This window comes from Telopea speciosissima, chromosome 7 (assembly GCF_018873765.1).
Source record: "Telopea speciosissima isolate NSW1024214 ecotype Mountain lineage chromosome 7, Tspe_v1, whole genome shotgun sequence".
In the NCBI taxonomy this organism is placed as follows: domain Eukaryota; kingdom Viridiplantae; phylum Streptophyta; class Magnoliopsida; order Proteales; family Proteaceae; genus Telopea; species Telopea speciosissima.
This window is the reverse complement of record NC_057922.1, coordinates 8,704,133-8,730,135: the sequence shown is the minus strand read 5'-3', so window position 1 is coordinate 8,730,135 and position 26,003 is coordinate 8,704,133. Positions and strand designations below refer to the sequence as shown.

Below are 26,003 nucleotides of genomic sequence, written 5' to 3'. Positions count from 1 at the left end.
ATCTTCTGCTTCTCTTGGTTGCCTTCTTTCTGTTGATTAGCACACTATACTGTGCAAGTCCTTTTGTGGGTGCACTTGTGTTTTTTTTATTACTCATGGAAAGGGGGAAAAGAAGAGAAACAAAATTGAAAGATGTATCCACCTTTTCCAGTCTTCTTTGTCGGAAACCATTTCTTACTGTGCTTTTTTGTTTTGCTTCTTCTTCTTCTTCTTCTTCCCCTCCCTCTCGTGTTTTTAATAACTTAATTTAATTTTTTTTATTGACTTATGTTTTCGGTCCACCTGTGGTAATCAGCAATCCGTGCTATCGAAAAACTGAATCACACTCCGTTGAATGGGAAATCGATTAGAATTAAATTCAGTTGCAGCTCCTCTCAGTTACGTGGCATCGGCATCCTCTCAGTCACAGCTCCTCTCACAGCGAACATGGTGGTTAAGAAGGAAAAAGAGATAGCTAGGGTTCGGTGGATTATGAGTTGCAGAACAGACGTGTTCCTTCCCTCTTAGGCTGATTACCACCTCTCTAAAGGTCATATGTGGTTAATGAGGGCTAGTTTGATCATTCTACCCTTGCGGCAGAATGGTCTAAAAATGGTCAAAAAAATTCAACCGTTTGAACATAATGTTCCAGACTACCTGATGTTAGGGCCAATTAACCAATTGGATCCAAAATGTCTAAGCTAAAAGGGTAAAACTGCTAAGTTGTCATGGCTATCAGAATCAAACCACCTTCACAAAAAGGGAACCAAATCTCTATTGTCAAAAATCCCACCTACAGTGCTCATGGTTCTAAGTATCGATATCGTATCGTTCGAATCGGGTAATACGTATCGGTTTTGCTAGTCATCGATACTGTGTTGATACCATATTGGTAGCACGGTACGGACAAGGGGTAAAATGGTCAGAAAACTCATTTGTTAAGAAAATTTAGGGATATTTTTGTTCGATACAGTCGATCCAGGTTGATACCGTATCGATATTGTATCGATTTTGCAGATTGCTGATATCCGTTCCTATACCATGCACTAAAACCATGACAGTACCCCTTGCAACCCTTGAAGTAGTCCTTTGACCTCAATATACCCCAAAATAAAGTTATGCTCAAACAATATATCAGTAATAGTTATGCTCAAACAATATATCAGTAACCCACTAAACTGAGAAATAGAAGGATCAAAAAACCCAAGGGAGATTGATCTTGTATTGGTTGTGTAGCATCTAGGGATGCCGGAGGAGTAGAGGGTCCGAGCACCCACTATAGAAAAGAGGACACCCATCTGGTGTCAATTATCTAGCCAGAGGGAAGTAGAGGCCCCATTTGTAATTGTTACACTTCTTACTATTAGATGTGCCCATAAATCTCATGATAGGTACCCAAAGATTCATATTGAACTTTGATGGGAACTTCTCTTGATGCAATCATGCGTTGATTTAGTCGTCACTAGAGCCACAAAGGACTATCTAAATTGTAAGACAAGATATTTAACCTAAAAATTTAAATTGGGCAAGAGATCTGTACTTGGTCGCATGGTTTCTACACAAATGTCTGGGTCAATGGGTGAGCATGCCTGGGTATCTACCCAGGGGATAAAGGCATCATCTCACGTTATCCTGTGAGAGGGTGAAGGAAACACCACCACCAAGTAGAGATTTTTTTCTCAAATTTAAAATAGAAAACCACAAAAATGATAATGTGTATTATAACTTGCTAATTATTACAGATAACCAGCATAACAACCAATTAACGGGTTTGGGTTGATCCAAGGTAGTACACTTGATTGCATAAAAAACCCTCATAAAAATCCAACTGGGCCAACAACAATTATTTGACATTCAAGTAGTGGGCTTAATTGGCTTAAATCCTTGGTTTTCCTGCAATCATAAAAGCCTTGCGATTCACAGTTCTTGTCAAATTAGAATGATCATGACTACCCCATGCACTCTCAAACTCTTTAACCACATCTTCAGTTAACAAATCAACACCACGTTCTTTAGCTGTTTTGAGTGCAGACCATGAGCTTAACAATTTCAATAACCCATCAAATGACAACTCTTGAGGCAAGTCAAGCATCAATGGATTACCTTCTGATCCAAAACCCACACTCTCGAATGGAAAAGGAAGTGTTCTATAAGAATCTCTAATGTAAAGATAGTTTGGATTGAAGTAAGGCATAGCAGTCTCAATGAAACGATTCATGACTGAATCGAAAACCGGATTTAGGGTGAAGTGCTTGTAACCCCAAACAGCGATTATACCTTCGGGTTTTCTTAATACGCGATTAACAAGAGAATAAAAGCTTGGTAGATCGAACCAATGTACAGCTTCAGCCACAGTGACCAGATCAACTGACCCTTCACCTCCTATCAGTGATACCAATTCATCTTCAGACATGGAGAGTGGGGCATGAACATAACGAACCTTTGGGTGCGGCATTGCATGCTTTATTTGGCCTTCACTCACATCTGTTGCAATTACTTGTTCATAGTGCTCAGCGACCTATAAAGGCAAAGAAACAAAAATGAAAGGTAATCATTAATTTAGAATGGCTGAGAACGCTACTTGATTGCATGGCCCTTACGGGCCAGCACAAGGACAAATGGGAGCCAGCACCCAAGCATCCAATATGAAGGGCGGATATGGGCATAGATTCCATCCCATACCCTCTCACATGATGAGCTGTGAGGCCTATGTGAATTTCATGTGGATAATATTGTTCTTTGCAACACTATTGGTATGGGGTGTACCGTGTACTCCCCCATCCCCTCGCACACTCACTCCCAATGCGGAACTGAGTAATGTCTACCAGATCCCATGAGATATATATATATATATATATATGTGGTTGGGCCCAAGATTTTACCTTAATTTTTTTAATGTTGGATTGACTAAAGACCTGGTTTTCCAGGCTAAGGAATCAGCAACTTGGTTTTGATGTCTTGGAACAAGGAACATTCTTCAAAACAAAAAGCCAGATATATAGGATGTCTTGATATATTGGAAGGACCTCCAGCACTGATGGTCGCAATTGGAGTGATGAAATGATCTCCTTGTTATCAGACTCCTTGAAAGCAAAGCAGGGAGGGGGAGTATATGGCATGCTGCATGCAATGCAAGAGGATTGTCTCCAACGTGCGAGGTGGAACCTCAGGCAGCCACTTTCAACGAGTGGAGCCACATAAAATTAAAAATAAATGATTAAGACATGTGGGAGAATTCATGGTCTCTTTTTTCAATGTTATTGGACCACTTCAGCATGCCAATTCCGAATTGTTATCTCCTCCAATTCTTCCAACTCCTCACATGGGGCAAAAATGACCATCTTACACCCTGCCTGAAAACACTACCCAAGATGGGGTCAACTCCCCCACCCTATTAGAGGAATTGGAGGTGATAATTATTCGTCAAATCTACACTCAAGTTCTGCATATATAAGATTGATTGTAATCCTAGTTTATTTGAAGGAGGAAAGTAAGAATAAGAAAAATGAGGGGCTAACCCCAATTGCTGCTTGGCCATTGCCGGTGCCGGCATCCCAAACCAAGGTCCGATTAGGGGTAAGCGCTGCAAGCTTCGAGTACCATTCGCTGGGATACGTTGGCCTTGCGTTCACATATATCTCCGGCGCGAAAGAAACAGCCATCGATGGATCTCTTTGATTGCTTTCCCAACACCGGCTGGGGAGTGGGGAGAGGAAGTGAAGAGAGGTGTGGGTGGGTGGGAAGTGAGAAGTGGAATTTGATTAAATAAGTGAATCTACGAGATCAGAGCCCAATCAAGCTCAAGAAATGGCATGGAAACGGCCCTTGCTCTCTCTCTCTCTCTCTCTCTCTCTCTCTTCCAATTAATTCTTCCTTTCAGTAGGCATGAGAGGAAGTAGAAAAGTCTCTTCCTATAATATATAGTCTTAAAGAGTTAGAAAATTTACTTACGTATGCAATAACGTAAGTGAGGGAAGGTTAGGCGTCATTTTGCACACAATTTGAGCACGAGATGTGTGATCCATGAAGGTTTTACCAGTCTGAGTTCACTATTGACCAGAGCTTCAGAATATGGGCCTGGGCCAGGCCCTAACCCCCTAAAGAGAGGTCTATTATCCGATCCAAGTCTTGCTGAGCGGGCTATCCATGCAGCATTTTACTTGTTTTTGGGCCGCAAACTACAGAATAGTGACCGCACACAGACCCAATTAAGACCAAAACTGCAGATGTAATCTTCTACTGTTCCATAACTCCTCCATCCCCTTTGTATTAATGACTGAGTCAGTGTTGTCCATTCATGGACAAATTAAGACCAACCCATTATAGTCTGGAAAATTTCTTAATGTTGCTCTCTACTTTGTGCTAAGTCTTGTACTCTTTTAAGTTCAGATGTAAAATATTGTTGCCTCAAGAAGTTAAAACAGAAATTACTTCCACTAAAATGTAGTTCCTAAACATTTCCATTTTCTAATCTGTTTGTAATATTGAAGATTCATAATGACCTTTGTTCGATCGTGTGAGTCCCTTCCACGTTATACTAATGCTGGCTTCATCTTTGTTTCAAGTCATATATTCAGAATCTTAACTTTTTTTTTAAGGGGACAAAAAAAAAAACAGAAAACTACAAGGTTGCTTTCGCTGAATGGTCCATGACATGAGTTACACTTCTAATGCAAAATCGAAATCAAGTAAGAGTGAGATGACCAGGTGGGAACCTATGACCAACTAGAGTGTATAAATGGTATTAGGTTCAGCAGCCCTGATGGTTACTTCTATGGAGATGACTGACTCTCTTTACTGTCATTGGCTTGGATTGAACCAATATTTTAGGTGGTCAAGTTTGGTGCTGAAGAAACACCTGCGTTTCTGGTTTTCCCATGGCCCCTGATCATGGTGGGACTTTATAACAGGATTGAAACTGAACCATGACCTAATGTCATTGCCAAAAAATGTTAATATCCCCATTTAGGCAGATCACATCTTGGAAGCCTTATTGCATACAAAGGAACAAAGATTCAAAAAGGCAAGAGGGTAGTGTGATGTTCAAATAAAGTTTGTTAATGCAGAAGTTATAAACATAATTCCACAGTCCAACAATTGCTTTGAATGAAAAAACAACTATTCCTGGCCAAAACATCAAGCACGCCTCATTGTGAACCATATGTACAGGGATTGGATTTTTTTTTTGCTGGGGGGGGGGGGGGGGGAGGGAGAAATGTTCTTGAGATTGCTTGGTTCAATCAATGTGCAGGATGAGGGAGGCTCACCGCACGATGGGCTTGAATAGAACAGGCACAGTGCACAGATGCTAGGTTGAGACAACCGCTCTTTATGAGGGAATGCCTTCCGGGGCATGTGTGAAGTGCAGGGAATGAGTCGCACACAGCCTGAACAGCTGAAGGAGTCAGAGCCGTGCACTGGCTGATATTGAGGTTAATGAGCCCTTCATCCTCGTTGTACCCATTTTCCACAGATTCCCACAGCTCGTGCTTGCTCTTCACCCGACTGTTGGCCAGAGAATACATGGCTCTGTCTGTAATATACTGGCAGTAGTACAGGCAAAGAGATCTCAGATGGTGGCACCTATCTGCCAATGCTATTACACTCTCATCTGCAGCAAATCATGTAAACAGGTCAAGACTTCAAAGCCAACAAAGCAAACACTCGCCTGTACTAGCAAACAACATATCTGACAGGTTTTGCTCACCTGTTATGAGGATACAACCACACAAGTCCAGGGCCCTCATATCCGGGCATCCAAGTGCCAGGCTCATCACTCCTATATCAGTTACACCCTCACACCAACCCAGATTCAGAGACTGCAACTGATTGCAATTACAAGCGATGGCCTGCATAGGGAGCAGCAAGAGTAAATAAAGATCATCACACATACAGAGGCAAAAGCAACTAAAATATCATTCCCTGTTCAAAACAGAAGACCATTTACCTCCAGAGCTCTGTCAGATGCAGCTCTTACGCATCCACAAAGATTTAAGAATTTTAAGTTTCTGCAGAAGCCAGTAAGATATGCAAGGGCAGCATCACTCAAGGCTGAACAACCACTGATGTTGAGCTTTGTAATGTTAGGACATCCAAGAGCTAATGCATATAAGGAACGATCAGTGAGCTTGAAGCTTTTGCTGAGATCCAAGTCTTGTAGATCATGGCAGAAGTTTGCAATGCTCTCAACCACGTTATCCTGGAGCTGTGGTTTATTCTGGCGTAAAGTTAGAGTTTGCAGTTTGGTGAACTTGGGGGCAAGTGACAACAGAAGGTTGTTCATATTGTTATTGCACCTGAATAAATGATAAAATCATTACATGACTCAGAGAAATACGGCAAATCCACATGATGTGCATAATTAAAAAAATGTATGAAGCAATGCAAATGCTTAGCACTGGAAGAAACTTAAGACAAATAGTCTCTGCACAAAGAAAAGTCACATTGACATAACCAACTAGGAAAACAGATTCAAAGGGCACTCAAATAGTGTCCAAACTAGCATTACACCCCCCCCCCCCAAATTGCTACCTATCTTGTATAAAGCACAGAAGAAATTATCACTTGAAAAAATGATCCTATGCCTCCATAGTCCATGCTTATATTGGATGCTAACATAGAAAGGAGACGCAGCAAAATGGTGTTAAGTAAATCAATGGCCGCTAAAAGTTTAACTAGCTTAAACAGTATCTGAAATGAGTTTTTCAATCAAGAGCTACACACAAAAGTGAAACAGAAGTTCGGACAAGCAAAGGAAGGCAGAAGTTAGGAAGCTTCCCCTCCTTCAATTGCTCTACATGCTGAGGTTTTCCATATTTGATGAGAACATATTTACTTTAAGGAATGTAAGAAATTTCACGGTAGCAAAATCTCAAAAAATTAAGACATGCTCGAGGAAGGCCTCAGTTCCTCTTGATAATGCATCTTGAACATCAACAGTGTACTTATCTGCCTCAATTCTTCTTGTATCATACGCTCAAACATTGATGGATTAGACTGGACTGCGATCAGTGAGATGGAAATTGACCGCAATATACTTGATGGCAATGCTCAGCCCAAGTTTTAATATCACAAAACTTTATACCGTGTGACTTACTGGGACTTAATCTTAGCAAAGTTGCTTTATTCGGTTCTTCACCTCATTTCCACTTCAAGCAGCTAATGGAGAGTTTTAATAAAATCATAAAACCAAACAAAGCACCACCTATAAGTGGAGAATGGCTCACCTGTTGGATCATAATTACAAAATTAATTCAAATTTAGTACTGCACTCATGCAAGTATTATGTACGTGGCATGGTAACATCTGTTCAACCAATGAAACACCTGGATAGACCCAGTTTCTCTATCATCTATGCCCTACAAGAAGTAAAAAAGATGAGAACAAAATTCTCTCTAAATTTTAAAATCAGTACCATCCAAATATTTTGTTAGAATCACCACTGAAAGAATACAATATAACAATCATTATGTAAGCCACTCATTATAAGGATGCAATAGCCTTTCCTTTTCACCGTTTCTTTCTTTCTTCTTTTTTCTCCTCTTCTGTTAATAACTCATTAAGATTTGCTTTCACCCAAATTGCTAACCATCTTAACCTGCTTAGCTTCTATGTCTCATCTTCAGACTTCTATACTGAGGAGGTCCATAGCAAATGTGCATGATGAATGCAATCTTTTTGCTTGTTAATTTCCTAATCAGTAAAATCCAACTAGGATATCAAGCAACTGCAATTAAGTATGAGATTATTCGAGCTAACTTTATCCAGGCCTTACAATCAAGTAATAGTTGTGATAAAATAAAAAAGAAGTGTTGAAACTCCCAGTACACTAAATAGATAACAGTTTATCAGCTTTTCAGTTTTAACAAGGAGGGAAGCATTAGATATGAAAAGTTAAATCACAGAGTTTCCATCAAGAGTCAACAATGTTAATCACTCATGCGTCACTATTTCCAAAACATGAAATTAATGGAAAATTATTGGGACCTCGTAACCAACATGCAAACTTTTGGATTCAAGGAAGTACAAAACAGGGCTCCATGTTTTTCTTTATATATGCCTTGTCTCGAACAATATAGCATATGCAAATGCACAAAATTAATGTACTCAAATACAAACTATGCAAAGATTAACCTATCAGAGGTCACCTCAGCTGTAGGAGTACCTAAAATCTGCCCAAATCCAGTAATATCATGTCCTCTCTTCCACCATGTTCGGTAATAAAACAATTCAATTATGCAGAGACTAACCATTGGAGGTCAATGCATGTCCTTTCTTCCCTTTTCTTTTTTTTTTTTCCCCCTTCTAGGATGGGCGTAGGGGTAGCTCACCTATCGAGAACTAAACAAGAAATCGTCCACACAACAGTCTAGTAAGCAGAGTGACTCCAAATGTCCAGGATATCACCCTCTAATTTCATTCCAACTCCATGTGGCAAAACAGAGCTTTATGCTGTCCACGTTTGATGTAGGAATTTAAAACTTTAACTATTGGAATAATAGGGGAAAAACCCAAGAGATGGTGGACCATACAGTCAAGGTGGCTGTTATAGTGTTATATCTGACATAGTGACATGTCACCAATCCAGTGGGTCCCTTTCTAATGGACAGCCTGGATCAGCAATCATCATTCCACGTGGTTAATTTCAGGGATATTGAATAGGATACTCATCCATAACTGTCTCTTAACTTATAGAAAATTAAGAATTTAAGATCCAAATCAGTATTTTACATTTTCTCTTATCTTGTATCTGCCACTTCAGGAAAGTTTCCTTCCCAAGCAGCTTTTAAAATAGATCTAAAAATAATCCTCCTGTAAACTTCCAATCCATCAGCTTACTAATTAAAAATATATAACAAGTCCAATTACATTCATCAGTCATCACGACAGCTGAAACAAGGAAATTAATGATGCCACATTTCTTAATGTACTTGATTGAATCCCTTGATAACTAAGATGCACAGGTGCATAAACATGTGGAATAACCAGATGCACAATAGCATGTCTTAAGATGACTTTCAGTTTTTCAGCTAGATGATCATAATGATAGGAAATCAATTAACAGAATAAGCCTAATGTAAGAGCAAAGTGATACATAACCGTCACAATGAATAAGCAATTTTTAAGCACTAACAAGTAGACAATTATGCTCCAAAAAATAATAAATGCCAACAAGGCCTCCCAAATAATCGGCCTGGTCCAATAAGTCATTGACAAATTTTATCATGGAATTTTCACAGCTTCTACAAATAAAATGCCAACAAAGAGCAGTCTGACTTAAACCAAGATTAAAAAAAAAAGTGATCAGATCCGCAATAATAGACAACTTTTTTTTTGGGGGGGCGCCGGGGGGGGGGGGGGAGCAGTGGGGGAGGGTTTTTCCTGGTCCCCTCTGGGAAAAAAAAAACAGTTTACACAAATAACCTATTGTGATACTTAGGTCACACCCACCAGGAAGCGCAAACTAAAGAAATACAAAGAAAAAGATGGACACAGCTAAAATTTCCACGCAAATAAATGGGACATGTTCACTAGCGAAGAAGCGGTTCTGCACTCAAATGCTGATCAGTTTGCACAAAAGCAGCATTCTGCAAGACAAAGGGGTCAGAGCCACTCAGGGACCCAAGGCTCCATGATCCAGCTGACTCAAATAAATTTCTAATTACAAAGTTTCAGTATTAAGACTATTGAAACACAAAAGCATATAAATGGCATAGCAGAACCAATGTTACAAGATTGGCAACAGATATTGAAAGAGTGAAAAAAGGAAAGGGAACAGAGGATGCTGATAATAATAGAAATCCAAGTTACAGAAAACAATATAAATTTGCTCCAAATCACTGTCACAATCATATATGAGACAGTTCCAACCTCAGAAATTACGGCATGTACCCATGTCATAACTCATAACCCAGACCAATTTACCATTCATTAGTATAAAAAAATTTCACAAACACTAGCTTACTCTTCAAAAATAATTACGATTTTGTAAACACACAAATAGCATATCATACCCCCTAATGTTGGGGAAAAGGTTTATTGAGTTGGCAGGAATATGAACACCATGATTCTTAACAGTGCCTTGATGAGATCATAGTGACAAGTAAATGACACGGAGAAAATAAACTGAAGGTAGACCTACTCAAATAATATCCTACATTTATTTTGTGTGTGTGTGTGTAAGAGAGAGAGAGAGAGAGTGTGTGTCTATGTAGTGTTCGGGGGAAGGGGGAGAGGAAATAAACTCTCTAGAAAAAACATGACAGAAATCCAAATTGCAGATTGTTCACCATATCGATCTAAACTTTCATAGCGCAAAGATGAGATAAGTCCCTAAACAAGTCAAATTACTGGGAAAATTATCTTCCTTCCATAAGGTTTCAGGTTGCCCCTGGAGAAAAACAGCAAAAGGAAATAGAAAATAAATTACCTAACCATAAACTTATAAAAAAGAAGAAAAAGGGGGAAGGGGAAGGGGAAGTGGGAGGGGGAGGGGGGGGGGGTTGAAGAAAAATGACAAGCATTATGCGCCCATACGTAATTCTATTCACCATGAAAATAAGCAAACCGTAAAGAGTAACAAGAAAGATAACAATAGATTCCATCCAGAACACATCCCTCCGGGAATCTAAGAAAGTAGGAATACAATAACATGCATTACAAGAAAGAACAAGGAAGAAAACAACCAATACAACCAACAAAGTGCATCAATCTCTTCCAAAGGAAAAAAAAAAAAAGAAGTGCATCAATGGCATTAAACAAAAGAAAATGAAGACGTAGTGAGACGGAAAATTGCAATATCACCAACTAAAGGGGCATTCAAAACCACAAATGAACTGTAACAGGGGTTCAGGAAAAAGGGAGGAGGGGCTTTACCATGACAGGCAGAGTTGAGAGAGCCCTAAGCAAATAGCATCTCTCCAGCCAGTACAGACCCCAGAAGCTATGATCACAGTCCGATCATCAACAAGCGAAACAATTCGCAACAAAAGCTCCATGGGAAGGTCCTTCCACTCAGTCAACACTCCTCCTCCACTCATTTTGCCTTCTCTACCACCAAACACTACAAGCTTCTGAAAGCAAGATTCTAAATCACCAGTTTTTGACCCTTCCCCAAACATAATCACTTGTCAAAAGCTCCGCCTGCTGCAAAAAGACAAACAGAGAGAGGCGTGGAAAAGTGAGATAAAGACTGAGAGCACATGTTAACGAATTTCAATACATGAAATTCAGAAAAACTAGGAAAAACGAGCAGACCCATAAGTCTTCCAAATGTTATGAATAGAATTTATCACTGCCACCAAAAACCCTCAAGATCATAAATTTTAGATACCCCACAATATACTAACAGACAGACTCTTCATAAGTCATATAAAAAAAAATAAAAAAAAAATTACACGTATTTAATTCACAATTAACTTAAAAACCAGGGATTAAGGTTGCAAAATAAGATCAAATTCAACCCTTCTTGTGATTTAGGGAAATGGCACCTCCATTCGAGATATCAGCTCCTCAGCCTCTCAATTAGAAAGCAATTAAACATATATTTGAAAACGAAGAGAAACTAATAAAGATGAACAACGACAGTGGTGGGTAAAAGCGAAACACAGAACCACCAGATAAAACTGGGATCAACTGCAAAATCAGTAGTCCCAAACGCCACCCAAACAAGAGGAAGAAGAAACGGAAAACAAGCACAAAAATTCCGGAGAAATTCTTAAAAAGCAGAAGCTACTTTAGAAAGAAAGAAGAGATTTGAAGTCGAACTCAAAACGGAAAAGTAAAATGATCTTAAATCGAAGAAAAATGAAACTATTTGGACTAGAATAAAGGGTGAAGATAAGAAGAAATGAATTACCTTAGTTTTTTTCAGAGCTTCCAAAATCTTCTCAGGAATGAACGAAATGAAAGGGTGAAGAACGAAACAGGTGAGATGAATAAGAGAGAAAACTCTTCAGAACTGAGACATGAGAGAGAGAGAGAGAAAAAAGAAGAGAGGGAGAAGTAGGGTTTATAAAGAGAGATTGTGATTTTCTGAGCAGTTCTTTCTTACGTCTACGCTCTGCACAGCTCTGCTTGAGAAGAAAAAAAATTAGATAGAGAGAGAGAGGAGCGGGAGAAAGATGACGTGCACGTGAAAGGACGGAAAGGATGACGAGTGGATATCCACGTGTCGGTCTGTAGGAGGCTGATGAAATCGAATTTGGGTGGGACCCATTAAAATTGGGTTATTAAGAAAGAACGAGACCGGATTAGTGATGACGATGAAGGGAGAAAAAGGGTGGAAAACGATTAAAGTAATGAAAGGAAAGAAAGGGAAATGCAAAAAAGTTACAGAAATTAACGGGCTACAATGAGAGATGCAAATGATGGAGTGGAAGAAATTAATGGAATCAAAGGAAAAAGAAAGAGGCCAGATAAGATTGCTGTTTAAAATCGAAACCGCGACTTATGAGTGGTGGGTAGATGCGAAGAAACGAAGCATCAGTGCATAGAGCATTCTCTCCCTCACTTCCTTGTTTTCTCACAATTATTTTTTTTTTTCTTTTCTATAACCCTCTAGAGTGAGACCTTCAATTCATAATAATGATAAAGGAGAAAGAATGCTATCCGGTTGTGCACCCAGCATGGCAACCATATCTAGATACAGAAACTTTCTTGGGCACCTGGAAATGATCGTCTTACCCTCATGTAAAGGTGGAAATTCTAGGTGCTCACTAAATGCACGACTAGGGTTCTATTCTCCTAATGATAATACTATATATTGTCATTAGTATAGCATGGGAGATTCCTCTTACATTGACAGCACCGAGAATCCTCTCCCATCCCTTACTAACTTTAATTATCTAAATACTTTATTTGTTTTCATGTTATTTTACTCGAAAAGTTTGAAGTAGATTTAACCCTTTAACTGCAAAATACTCTCATCATGTTTGGTGTTAATTTTTCTTTCAAGGCACATCTACAATTCTCAGATTGAGGTCGCATTGATAAGTTACTTGTCAAGTTTGATGGACAATCTCAATTATATCATGTTGAGTTATGTTTGGGGGCAGGTACACGCCGCACCCAACGACCGATTAACGTTTCCATTATTAAAATTGCAATTTTTTGTGGTAATTGTACTTTTCACGGGTGGGTAGAATTGTGGCGTATTAAAATCCTCTGCAGTACCGGCGGGGTGGCAGTGCACATCCGGCAGCACAGCAGAGACTATGTGTGCCATGTGTGCCATGTGTTCCACCTGGCCTCTGCTGTGCCATTGGATGTTCACTGCTGCCCTGCCGGTACTGCAGAGGATCTTGATCCAATTGTGGTTGTATGACCTTATTCTTATAGTTAACTCTAAATTACCTAAATTGCTTTTTATTATTTAAGCTTTTTTTCTTTGAATACCAAGTAATTGACTTTGCTCCTCAACTATAGTTGATTCTTAATAAATGGCCTAGTTTTAGCTATAACTCAAAGGGTGCTGTGATAAAAGTCTTTAAGAAATTAACAAAAATAAGGCATCTTAAAATAATTGACATTGTGCTTTAACAAATAATTGGAGTAACCAACAAGGATTAGAAAAGTTATAACTAGAATGAGTTTTAAAAAAAAGGGGAAGGGTTCTTTGAGCCTAAGGTGTTTCTTACGTTATCTCAACATATAACTTGTATTCATTTAAGAGAGAGAGAGAGAGAGAGGGAAAAAAAAAAAAAATGAAAATGTATATATGAGAGCATAGGAAACGCCTTAGGCTCAGAGACACTTTTTTCTAAAAGAAATTATAACAATAGGAATTTATTTTATAATAACTTGCAAGACAAAATAACAAATGTACTAATATGAGTAAAAAAAAAGGGCAATAGATCGCTGCTTGATCGTGTATTACTATAATTTATTTTATAACAATATTTTTTTAAGTAGTAGAACTCCAAATTGGCAAGGTTGTTTGAATATATGATTCATACCAAGAGAGGGAGCTCCCCTCAAAATTTCAGCTCAATCAGCCAAGAATTGATGGAGATATGGAAAGGAGAAGTAGGTTGGGTTGGTTTCAACAAACAGGGGTTCAAAGACGAAATAAGGTTCTATACTTCAATTTTTGTTTCCTAAAGATTGGTTTTTAATCCGAATTGGATTGCCAGATCCTCCAATTCTGATCTCTAGCCCAGTCAAAACAATAAGAATCAAGATTGGTGATTGTTGATTCCGATCCGAATTGGCAGATTTATTGATCTGATTCACGATTCATGAAACCATGCGAACCTTCTCATGGCCGCTTAGAGAATTTTTTTCAAGGATTGTCTGGGATAGTGATCTTGTGTCAGACACAAGATGGGGGTGAAATGACCACCCACATCCCATGAAAGGCGAAATTATTGCCCTTATTGATGCTTGCACGCATGTTCCTACTGGCCCCCTCGCTGACGCTGCCCGCACTCTCAGATAGAGAACATATTCCCAAAGAAAAAGTAATGGATTTAATGTAGATCTCCATAGACTTGGCTGTGGACCCTGGTTGTTTCTATCAGGGCCCACAATACGATATGGGTGGCAACTGCCAAATAAGCATGTCTTCACTACCCACCTATTTGTTTGCATTTTGTTTTGTCTCTTACGTATTTGAGAATGTAGGAGCAGACCAACTTGACACTCAACAAGCCACAAGCCAAAAGGGTAAGGTTTTAAAAAGTTAGATAAAGATTGCCAATGAACTTGCTTGGGTTCCTAACCAGGTGCATCCTTCACCCACAATGAAAAAAGTTGCAGAAGTGACTGAGGAGATAGAAGATTATTGCTTATGAATTATTTGAAAAGCATGGTTCAGGCTCCAATAGGTGTTGAGTCCTAGATAAGCTAAGTTGCAATGTGGGCTCTTACAGAAAGAAACAAATAAGATATGTGTTAGTTCATGGTTTCAGATATTCTAGTTTACAGTTTAAATTAATGTTTTGGTTTTCTTTTTAAATTAAGTTGATAATGTATCTTATGCCAAATCTGGGTTACATACCTTATCATTACTTGGAACAATTAACACTAACAATCCAAACTGGTGCTCAAACTTTGTGTAAATGTGAATGTGATGATTTGATTGAATTTGTTAGAGGTGGTGGATGCTTTTAGGGAGATCCAAAACATGCATTATTGATATTTTATTCTATTTATCTTCTTTTTTTATTTTATGTAATAGGCAGATTTTACAATCTGTTCTTAGTTGTTTTAGTTATGTTTCTTCTTTCTATTGGCAAGAGGTTTTCCTTCCTTTACTTAATTATCTTTTCTTAGAATTTTAATTTTATGGTATAATATGTATTTATTTTAATAAAAAACTGCATTTATCTTATATTTATGTATTATATTATTTTATTTTTTGTTGAAAAGTGATTTTTCAGGTAATATATATTGGTAAGAATTCAATACATAGTGGACTATATGTTTGAGATGGATCATCAAACTTGATATGCAATCAACCACGTGTATTTCTATTCACGCAAAGTGAGTAAACAATTTTCACTCTGTTTATTTTTTTTTTAATATCATTCACACATGTTCATGTGGAGAAAGGGCCTTGTAACACCGATGTGAAAGGAAAGCGAATGGAAAGGCCCCCACCAGCCCAGAAAAAAACCACTCCCCAGTTGTCGAATGTTGATTATGTTAGGATCAATGACTTGTTCAACTTTCTGTGGTCGACAACCGGATCAGAGAAATGAGTACTAATCATCGATACACTCCTCTTTCTATCTTTCTCACGCCTTTGATCAATAGGAAAGCCAAGGGCCGTTCAGTGGTTCATTCCTGAAATGTATTCCATATGAATAATAGAGTGAACCATGTCACGTCAAAGATTTTTTTTTTAAGTGTTGTATGTCGAATTTACAATTAGTCTATCACTAATAATCTTTTTTTTTTTCTTTTTTTTTTCTTTTGTCATGTTTCAAAAATCTAGGTCACACCAACAAAACAAATGGGTCACTTTTTTCTTTATTTTTTTTCCTAGGAAAGAGGAGTGGAGTGGGAATCCACCATGCCTTTTAGTTGAATGTCCTTCCATCATTATATTTTTCATAATTGTCACATCACAATTCCATTATTCTTGAATTTTGATGGATATATTGTTGACATCATCATCTAGATAATTGTCGAATTTTAGGCTGATCCAATTTATCTACGTGTGGTTCTATAATTCATTTCAAAATTTCAATATTGTCTAAATATTGGTTGAACAATAGCGGTTGTTGAAAGACAAGAGAGAAAAGCCCCCCACATAGGGGGGTAGTTTCTTCGTAGAATCAGGGATGTGGAATATATATATATTTGATTTTTGTTGATTTGTAAGAAGATCATATCCACTATCAATACTTGTTTCATTTTCTTAAACTTTATTTAGTTACAAGGAAAATTAAGGGAAAAGGAAGTAAAAATTTTCAAACTTAAAAAATAAGCTTTTGTAATCATTACCCAACATTATTTTAATTTACTAGTATAACATAATTTAACTGGAGGAATCAAAACCTTTGAATAAATTTAAAATATTCTACAACCTAACCATATGAAGAATTGTATTAACTTGTAGTTGTATGTTACATCAAATTACGCTACATAATTAAACATTTTCACCATATTTTTAGAACATTAAAAAACTTATTATTATTATCCACACACCTCAATCCACTCTTTCACTTTTATTAGTAAGTTTTAGTTAATTATAGAGACTATTAAACACCAACAAAATAAGATCTTTAATTTAGGATATTGATGAGTAAATATTGAAAATTTGTTTACAAACCATATTGGGTAAAAGATTCTTTCACAACTATTGTGATTAACTTCTCTACATGATTGACCTTTTTGAGCCATTTGTCAAGTCAAATGGAGCCCCAATTTTGTGGCCAGGTAGACTATAGGCCTCATGGTCTGCTAATACAATCAGAATTGCCACATCATCACGGCATGTGATAGAAGTAGGTGGATCATCCAATGTTACAGCTAACACATCCAAATATGCCTGACTACGCTAAACCATGTAATGGACATTATAAATATCCAACCCAAAAGCTCAAATTATTGGGTGGAGGGACTCACAGGTATATGAGAGGACAGAAGGTCCCAGGGGTAACTAATGTGGGGCCAAAACAAAATTGCATACACGTGCATAGATGAACAATGGCAAATTCTGGAGACACCTACAGCAGGACTGGAGAAAACCCGCTTCAATACCATGTAAATATCCATTCAAAAAGCTCGAACTATTGGGTGGAGGAACTCACAGGTATATCAGGGGACAGAAGGTCTCAAGGATAATCAATGTAATACTATTCTCCCAAAAGACATCACACCAAATTGTAAACATTATGTAAAAGAAACTACATAAAAAGCAATTACATAAATGAGTGTTTAAATGATTGCTGACTAAAATTGAAGAGCCTCAATGCAATTTCTAAGCTAATCAGTATTATGAAAGATGAATTTTTCAAAATTATCATTTCTATTAAACCAGACATGCAATTGAAAATTGAGAGAGAGAAAGAGAGGATCAGTATAGGTAGCTGACCACCGAATTGAATTGTGACACTTGGATTTTTTGTCCCTGCTGTCCTAGACTGATTCCTAAAAACTTGATTATAATGATTCGTATTCATATGAACTTAGCCCTAGGGGTTCATATAGCCTTTGATTATAATGAAGAGGATTCCCCTTAAAAAAAGATTTGGAAAGTTAATTTCTATCACCATTCATCTCATGGTTACAGTGCTATGAAAGAGAATTCAAATGGCAGAGAATATCTTCAAAGCAAAGGCTATTTGTCCTCCCAAGTATGTGCCCCTCATTCAAATATTAAAACTTTTTGACCATCTTCAGATTCACTATCTTGTACAGAAGATTTGGTTGATCTTCATGCAGTAATTCAATATTACTCATAACTCTTAATTGTTCTCAGCCTATTCAACCCAAGGGCATATAAAAAAAATAGTATGGACTCTATGGATGGAGAGGTGTTCAAGAATTTTTGAAGATTAATTCAAGGATAATTTAGAGATTATCAATGACATTTGGTAGCTCATGACTGGTCCCAAGTTACTGGAGGTCTTTCGGAAGTTTCAGCTTTGTTTTTTAGCCAATAACTGCAGAACTATGATTAGCTATTAGTTCTACTGTTATGATTTTCTATCAGGTTGGTGCCTATTTGATGCACTGTAAGCTAGAATTCTCTCTCTCTCTCTCTGCCCACATCCTACATAAACTAATTACATATTTGTATCTGTTAATCGATGGAAGCAGCAAATAATCAATCAAGTTATTTACTCAAAAAAAAATTTAATCAAGTATTTAATGCTCCATTAGAACTATGCAAAAACATGGCCTTTTGGCTGTTTCCACATTTTCCCCCTGAAAAACTAGTATGTTTTGTACATTCAATGGAGTCTTATGTGAGCGAAGTGACCTGTTTCAAGCCAAGAATCGGTCAAACAAACTCCCAAAGAAGAAGCTTGTCTTGCCCCATCCCGTGGACTCAGGTGCCTCGGCACTGCCTGTAGGGAGTTTCTTCACATCGAGCATCATAGTGTGCCCAATTTCTTTACGGAGCGCATCGATAGTTTTCATATCTACAGGATTCCCAGAAGCGTCACTTACATAGAAGACATTCATGGCTTTCTCCCCAACTGTTGTGACACCTGCTCTTGTAACAGTCAATCCATTCTCGCGAAAAATCCTAGTTACTTCAGATAGCAACCCTACTCTATCCCTTGCACAAAGCTCTAAGCTTAGACCCTGCAATACATTCAACAAGGAGCTTATATCCCAGATTTTCAAATAGCATGGCCAAGGTTGAGTATATTTTACAATCTTAAACTATCAACACAATAAAATTGAAGTGGCATTGCAAGGTACAACAAGAAACTCGAGGATATTTTATTGTAGTCATTACTAAAACTTTTTTTTAAAGTAACAGACATAGCTGGAACTTTAATAAAGCATGAAGTTAAAAATAAAATGGCACTACTTATACATAGATCATATTAACAGTCATGAATGTCTTTAGGATTGGTAGAAATTGATAAGAAAGATATCTCAAGATCCAGCTAATATAGTTTCATCAGGAATTATGAAGCCAACCAGGATGAGGGAAGGGAGAAGAAAAGCACAAAGTTCTACAGTTAGAAATGGTAAGTAGACTGGTCCTAGCCTCTAATTATGCTAGACAATCCTGTTATTGGTACTATATACAAACAAGTAAATTATGAAGGGATGCAATTCCTACACTGGATCAATTGAAAATTCCAGTCTTAAGACTTGGAGTACAGAGGATGAGATAGTAAAACGCCTATAAACCTTCACAACTTGTAGACTTATCAATTCTTGGTTGAAAACAATTGCCAGGTAAGATGCTTAGGTTTGTAAACTTGGACCCATGAAGCAACTACAAAGCTAAGGAAAATGTATGTGATAGCCATGCCTGATGAAGAAATTGTATCATAACCGATGAGTGGAAGATTTCATCATTTAATCCTTGTTTATGGTGAGTATTCCACAGGGACCTTCAACATGAAGAAAATGACCCTTTATCTATATGTCCAATCAGCACAAATAGATCAATTTCAGATAACATACTAGACAAAAGGAACACCCAAGAGAGAAATGGCACTACATGGAGAAAACAAGTGGACAACTGCACTTGGTACCACCTACAGAATGTAATAACCATACAGGACTGAACCACCTTACACAAAATATGAAGAAAACATCTACCACACAGACATCAACAGACTACAACATAGCTTGAGACACTGAAAACATAAAACACATAATGGAACACAACACTTTATGCTACTAAATAAGAGACACTGAAAACATAAAACACATAATGGAACACAACACTTTATGCTACTAAATAAGCAAAAACAGAATGAAGGTTTTTTAGTTAAATTTGGAATTGTCCCTCACCTCACATACTCTTCGTTGAATTGCAGCTTCAAGACACTTGATAACCCTTTGCTTCTCTCCTTCAGTATCAAGTATACAACCATCCATATGACGTATATAATACTCCTATTAATTCCCATAAAAATGAATTTAATTAGTGACTCCACTCGAAATTCTTAAATCCAAGTGCCACCCCTTGGATGGACTATATCCTGAATTGCAACATCCTTTAGATTGAAAAGTAAGAATATAATACTTAAGAACACTTTAGACAAAGTGCATAAAGTTGGACATTGATCCAAAGATGGTTATTATTGTGGACAGTCATCTAGGAAAACTTCATGTGTACCTGTAGTGCATAGGGGCCACTGGATGAGATGGAGGCATGAAAAACAACATACTGCATGTCTGTTAGTGTACACACAATGTCAAACAACAGTTTTGGCCGATCTTTGCATCGAACATTCACCATTGAATACCCCTTGTCCTCACACCGGTCAACTGTGATAACTGGCTGGAATGTAGGTGCATAAGCCTTCTCTTCTGTGACCCCACCATCTTCATAGTCCCTTGCAGCAAACATCATTTGGTGGAGACGGCGGTCCATATGGGTGGAATCCATAGAGAAACTGGTGCGAGCTGCTTTTCCATCATCCTCTCGCCCACGTACAATGTTCTTGAGCTGCTCCTCCATTGCTGACAATCGGATTGGGTCTTCCACAGCGCAACCTGTGGTGTCATCGTTGATGTAAAGAACGCATGCTACATGCATGTTATGGGTCCATACTTCAGCGGCAACCACGTTGCAGTGGAGGTTAGTGAGTACAGCTGAGATCTCTGATAAGAGACCTGGGCGATCCCTGCCAATGAGCTCAATGGCTGTATGATCACCAATGGAGTGCACACCCACCCTCTTCCCTGGCCAAGCCTTCACCCCATTTGTCACAGTGTGACCCTTTGGTCCTAGAGCCTATACACACAAAATCACAGAAATTTACTCATCCACATAACATACAATGAACGAGTTAGTATTATTCTTGGCAATCAACAAAAACTGTGAATCATGCTGCATAAAGTCTAGTATACAGGTCCATTATCCATTGCAACTGAGTTTCTCCTCAGAAGTAGGTCCATAGCGCTGTTGATCCCTTGAACTAACCAACTGTGTTTTCAGGATTTGAGATGGCTGGGCATTCTGCCTCTCAAAACCCGGACTCAGTCTGACTGACTGACAGTATAACCATCATTGGATCCATTCGAGACCAATAGGTTGCTTGCCTGAGAGAATTCCATGCCACACCATTGCAAAGGATACGCAGGATGGCTCAAACAGAGCCAAGAAGGCTCTCATTTTCAGATTCCTGGATAGATGGGAGTGCTATAGAATGTTAGAAGAAGCACCCTATTTAGTTGGGATAAGGCTGAGTTGTTGTTGTTGAAGCACCCTATCACATGACGGCCCCCCATTGAATCAAAATCGTTATTAATTTCCTTTTGACAACTAGTTCTCTGAAGCCTGTGATAATGTGTCATGCTTTGGTTTCAATATATAGTCAGTAATAGTCCTAACATCTAGCCACATAATAACAAAAAATTGACCTGGAAACTAAAATTCACTTGCTCTGTATTTGTTTCTCTGTAAAATATTTTATGGAAATAGAATTATTATTTATAAATTTTATTTACATATGCCCACCATTTGACATTTTTTTTGTTGGATATGACTAATAAGCACATTTGAACATGATTAACTGAGGGAAATAATCCTGCCATATGATGAGGGTGGAATCCCATATAGGTGCCAAGAGTATCAATAATCAAACTGCCATCACTATTTTAGTAAAACAAAATCCTGAATTTTGAAATGGATGTTGTCTTACAACTTTTTGTATATTGCATAACAGTTCAACAGTTTCCATCTTTCTAATCCTTATATAATTTTGTATTGGTTTTCAACAAATCCTGTAAAGTATTTTACGGTTGAAACAAATGCAGCCTTTAAGTACATTTCCCAATTCTACTGATGAAGATTGCCTCATTAATAAAGCTGATGATTTAATCACTTCTATGGCCTTATTGGTACCCAACTAAACATAAAACTATTACCCCAGACTCACTCATTTTACTCTGAGCAGATTCTGACTAACAATCCAAGGTTCTGTGCATTAGTATAGATCTCATTTGTTAATATTTGCAGCTAGCCTCATGTATTTTGAGGATACAAAGAAGCAGCACTTGGGGGGCGAGGGGGTGAGGCTAATGCAGTTACCCTTGACCTCTGTATGTCAGCTGAGCTATAGAGTTTTTCCTTATTAGTAGGACTTATTATGTCCATATTATTTCCTTTGGCAATGAATCTAGCCCAAGACAATGACTGATTTACTTACAACAGAATAAAAAAGGTGTACCTAGTGCACAAGGCTCCCGCCACTGCTGGGTCTGGGAGGGTCAGTGTGTATGCAACCTTACCCCTACTTTTGTAGGGAGGCTGTTTCCAGACTCGAACCCATGACCACTTAGTCACAATGGAGTAACCATTACCATTGCACCAAGGCCCGCCCTATACTTACCAAAGAATGTCACCTACTATTCTCTTTTTGTAGAAAATTGGAAGAGATAAGGAAAACTTACATTCTCTATGTGTTCAATGGTTCTAGCATCTGTAACCTTATTCCCTTGCTGGTCGGTAACGTGAAACACTGTTGATCCAAAGACCACGAATAAGCATCAACCATACGTGTGTGTGTGTGTGTGTAAGAGAGAGAGAGAGAGAGAGAGAGAGAGAATGTTTTGCTATATACCGTCCATAAACCATCCACCATCGGAAGAGATGTAAGCTTTGGAGATAATGAGATCGAGATCTGTTAGAACTTGGACTACTTCCAGCAGTATGCCTGGTTTGTTCATGCTGTCCACCTGCAAAACCATTCCCATCCAGCCACCAATATCAATCATAATGTATCACATATATTAGAAAAAAGATTTTCTTATTGACAAATCTTAAAAATAAATAATTTATAACCTCGTTTTTTGATCCTACATCTTTTGATAATGAGAGAATGACAAGTTACTTTCAAATTATTTTGAACTCATACATTTAATTTTAAGGGATCAATACAAATAAAAACGAGTAACACAACTAAGATTTGGAATCCCAGTCCAACATGCCACATGGAATGCGAATGCATGCCGATACATGGAGAGACATATGATTGAATTAGACTTTAAATTCACAACATGTCTAATCTAAGCATATCATCTGTCCATGTACCAGGGCATGTTAGAACCTTTTTCCCCTAAGATTTTACCCAAGAAAGATGATTTGGGCACCACCCATATCTTATAAACAGGGCACCCTACCCACCACCCCTTCTGTGTGTGCTGCAATATTTTGTGGCTTTGGATCTTCAAATGACTAAATCGCCCCTCTTCTGTTCCAAATCTTTAATTAAAGATTGATTTAACACAAAACATTTGGATTCTCCACTTTCCTCTTGAAGCAAGCTCTTTCCATGTTCTTATCCGGCACTGACAACGGGTGCGGCGGTGACGGCTGCAACTCTACTGGCATGCTACCGACCAACGGACGGAACAATTGACCTATGATCAGATGTGAATGCTATGCTAAATCTGAACTTGAGGAAAAAGGTTCTCTAAGCCGGGAGGTATACTAGCATCCTCTCTCTCTCTACTTGAAATGATCTCTCTGCTCCCCCATATATGAAACTGTGTCATCGCTCAGTATTGGTGCGCTTCCATGCTACCGCCTTAATTCCCCTAATTCCTCTAATAAAGGGAGGTGGATCCCATCCGGGCAGTCCCCCCTCCCAAAAAATAGAACAGGTAAACGTCCCACCCAAATCACGGCTCCCCTCCTGAGGCTGTCTTCAGGCCGTACGAGAATGGTTCACTAAAAATGACTCCTAATAGTAATATGTATTGGATCTATCATATTAAGGTGAATCTCTTTTATACATACGTAATCCATTGACGCTTATCCCCATATGCAAATTTTCCATGTGTTTGGGCTATAAGCCCAATCCTCCCTAAGCTAGCCCAACTGACCTCAGGTTGGGATTTCTAGCCCTAGCCCGGCCCATGAGTCAAACATCCAAACCCAAATCAAAAAAATTAAGTTTTATTACATACTGTTTACCACTTTACCATTAAAAAACGACAAATGCATTTAAAACGCTTAGGGTGAGTTCGGTGAATTCCAACTGATGCCTGATCTAATCGTAGATGCTATAACTCGGAATCAAATTGATCCAGATCCTCTATTGCCGAGCTGTTCGGTAGGACCGTGCTACTTAGACACGGTGCTGCATGCAATGACTGCCTTACCTCTACTTGGGTAAGGCGTTTGGGCAGAGGTAAGGTGGACATTGCACGCAGCACCATGTCTAAACAGCATAGTCTTGTCGGGCAGCTCGGCAGTAGAGGATCCAAATTGAGTCAATAGAGCATGGTTTTAGTAACTAGTATTTTATCAACCAAATAAGCCAATTCGTTTCCATATCGGCGGAAATCAATGCCAATCCCTATTGGTATCGGCAACCACTTGTCACTAGCTCCAAATTTCCAGAAAGCCACGTTGGATCAAACAAAAGTACGAAACAAAAAACGTGTTAATCAGTAGAAGGATTTGCATTCTCGGCGAGACCTGAGATTGAGCAGCCATCGTGCTGCGCTCAACTCACAAGTTGCCACATTGGATTTCATGCTGATTCAATGATTGATAGACGAGCTCCTAGGTTTTTTAAATTTTGAATGACAATTTTGAATTTTGAATTGAGCTCATCTAACCATTGGGTTGATATAAAATCTACATGGTGGCCTGCGAATTGAGCGCAACACGATAACCACTCAATCCCAGGCCGCAGAGGATCTAAATCCTCATTAGAATGAGACAAGACCCATAGAAATTCCCAAACTAAAGGACAACCACTCATTATTACAGATAAAAGAATCGGAAGCCCATTTTGTCGGATTTACAAACATCGGTCAATGCCGAGCTCAATTCTGATTGATCCCACTCGGCTGATTCTTTTCCAAGTTTAGGGTTTGGGCATATTTTGGCTGATTACTCAAGACCCAATTCGGATCTGATCTTGATTCCGAATTTAGAATCCTTGCCTACAATGCATGATTATCGTCCAGTACTAGTTCTTTAGGGTAATGATCAAGCCTAGAGAATAAGAAAACAGATCCTCTCTAGTGCGTCCAGCCCGCATCGGACTGCTGTGCAATGCATTAGGATGCATGCTGGTGCGCCAGCCATCCGATGCACACTGGACGCGTTGGCGTGCTGGAGAGGATCCAAGTCCAGGGAATAGGACGATGTCACATATCAATTTTAGTGAGCATGAGCAACAATGAGTTTGATGTAATTTGTATCAATAGTGAATTAATAGGGATTTTACCTTAACCAGTGTACAATCCATGCAAGTCTCATTATCTATAGATACCCTGCATTATGAACGCACGTTAAGACAGAATGAAAGCTTAAGTTAGAGCAAAAGAATTACAGGAATTCATGGATTGTAATTTGAAGGGTTCAAGACATCAAAAGCAGATAAGAGTGAAGGAGGGCCAACCTTGGAGGATTTATGCGAAGGTTCAAGTTTTCGTACTCGGGATCGAAATAGGGCCAGCAAACTCTATCCATCTAAACACACCTCTTTGTTTCTTAGTTTCTCTTCTCCAAAGCCAATGCCACACTCTCCTAGTCTCTTGAAAAGTCTGTGAGCCACAAAAGGTTTATTGAGGCACATTATAAGGCTGAGCGTAGATCTTTCTAGACTTCTACATTAAAATTTCCGCACTCATGGAAGATGACGAAATTTTGCTGTTACACTAGTAGCAAGAATGTTCCTGCTACAAGGCTGGCAACCAAGGAACTGGGATCTTAAAGGGCATTTTAGAAAATACCAAAACCTAGAAGAATATTCATGAACCCAAAGGGGAAGTGAATTATTCCATTTCCTTGGCTACTAATCTTGTAGCAGGAACATTTCTGCTATGGGCATAGCAGCAAAAAATTTTCCCATGGAAGAAGGTTCACCCACTATGCTAGGGTCTTAATTACTCACTCCATAGTACAGCGTTGG

The 26,003-nt window shown here is 38.5% G+C and overlaps 3 protein-coding genes across 3 annotated transcripts; all 3 read right to left on the bottom strand.

The window, feature by feature from the left end:
• Window positions 1–1,855: 1,855 nt before the first annotated feature.
• On the bottom strand, window positions 1,856–3,641 carry LOC122668176 (putative methyltransferase DDB_G0268948). Its single transcript, XM_043864771.1, has 2 exons — window positions 3,498–3,641; window positions 1,856–2,497 (listed from the first exon to the last, which is right to left on the bottom strand). The coding sequence occupies exons 1-2, from the start codon at window positions 3,639–3,641 to the stop codon at window positions 1,856–1,858; spliced, it is 786 nt and encodes a 261-aa protein (XP_043720706.1).
• Window positions 3,642–4,999: 1,358 nt separating this feature from the next.
• LOC122667781 (F-box protein SKP2A-like) lies at window positions 5,000–11,927 on the bottom strand. Its single transcript, XM_043864207.1, has 6 exons — window positions 11,837–11,927; window positions 10,855–11,124; window positions 5,927–6,275; window positions 5,687–5,828; window positions 5,199–5,590; window positions 5,000–5,148 (listed from the first exon to the last, which is right to left on the bottom strand). The coding sequence occupies exons 2-5, from the start codon at window positions 11,097–11,099 to the stop codon at window positions 5,220–5,222; spliced, it is 1,107 nt and encodes a 368-aa protein (XP_043720142.1). The 5' UTR covers window positions 11,100–11,124; window positions 11,837–11,927; the 3' UTR covers window positions 5,000–5,148; window positions 5,199–5,219.
• A 6,429-nt stretch (window positions 11,928–18,356) lies between these two features.
• LOC122669839 (ACT domain-containing protein ACR3-like) lies at window positions 18,357–25,639 on the bottom strand. Its single transcript, XM_043866709.1, has 7 exons — window positions 25,491–25,639; window positions 25,317–25,362; window positions 22,695–22,809; window positions 22,525–22,592; window positions 20,243–20,863; window positions 19,915–20,019; window positions 18,357–18,741 (listed from the first exon to the last, which is right to left on the bottom strand). Exons 1-7 carry the CDS (start codon window positions 25,559–25,561, stop codon window positions 18,418–18,420), a joined length of 1,350 nt encoding a protein of 449 aa, XP_043722644.1. The 5' UTR covers window positions 25,562–25,639; the 3' UTR covers window positions 18,357–18,417.
• Window positions 25,640–26,003: the final 364 nt, after the last annotated feature.

Bases quoted from the DNA above. Each gene is read 5' to 3' on its own strand.
- LOC122668176 (XM_043864771.1), bottom strand. From the start codon at position 3,641: ATGGCTGTTTCTTTCGCGCCGGAGATATATGTGAACGCAAGGCCAACG. The intron at 2,498-3,497 runs GTTAGCCCCTCA...TTGCCTTTATAG, and splicing joins ATGGCCAAGCAGCAATTGGG to GTCGCTGAGCACTATGAACA.
- LOC122667781 (XM_043864207.1), bottom strand. From the start codon at position 11,099: ATGTTTGGGGAAGGGTCAAAAACTGGTGATTTAGAATCTTGCTTTCAG. The intron at 6,276-10,854 runs GTAAAGCCCCTC...TCATTTATTCAG, and splicing joins TCTCAACTCTGCCTGTCATG to GTGCAATAACAATATGAACA. The intron at 5,591-5,686 runs GTGAGCAAAACC...GATTTGCTGCAG, and splicing joins TGGTTGTATCCTCATAACAG to ATGAGAGTGTAATAGCATTG.
- LOC122669839 (XM_043866709.1), bottom strand. From the start codon at position 25,561: ATGGATAGAGTTTGCTGGCCCTATTTCGATCCCGAGTACGAAAACTTG. The intron at 22,593-22,694 runs GTATATAGCAAA...TTGGATCAACAG, and splicing joins TGGTGGATGGTTTATGGACG to TGTTTCACGTTACCGACCAG. The intron at 18,742-19,914 runs GTGAGGGACAAT...AATGTATTGCAG, and splicing joins TTCAACGAAGAGTATGTGAG to GGTCTAAGCTTAGAGCTTTG.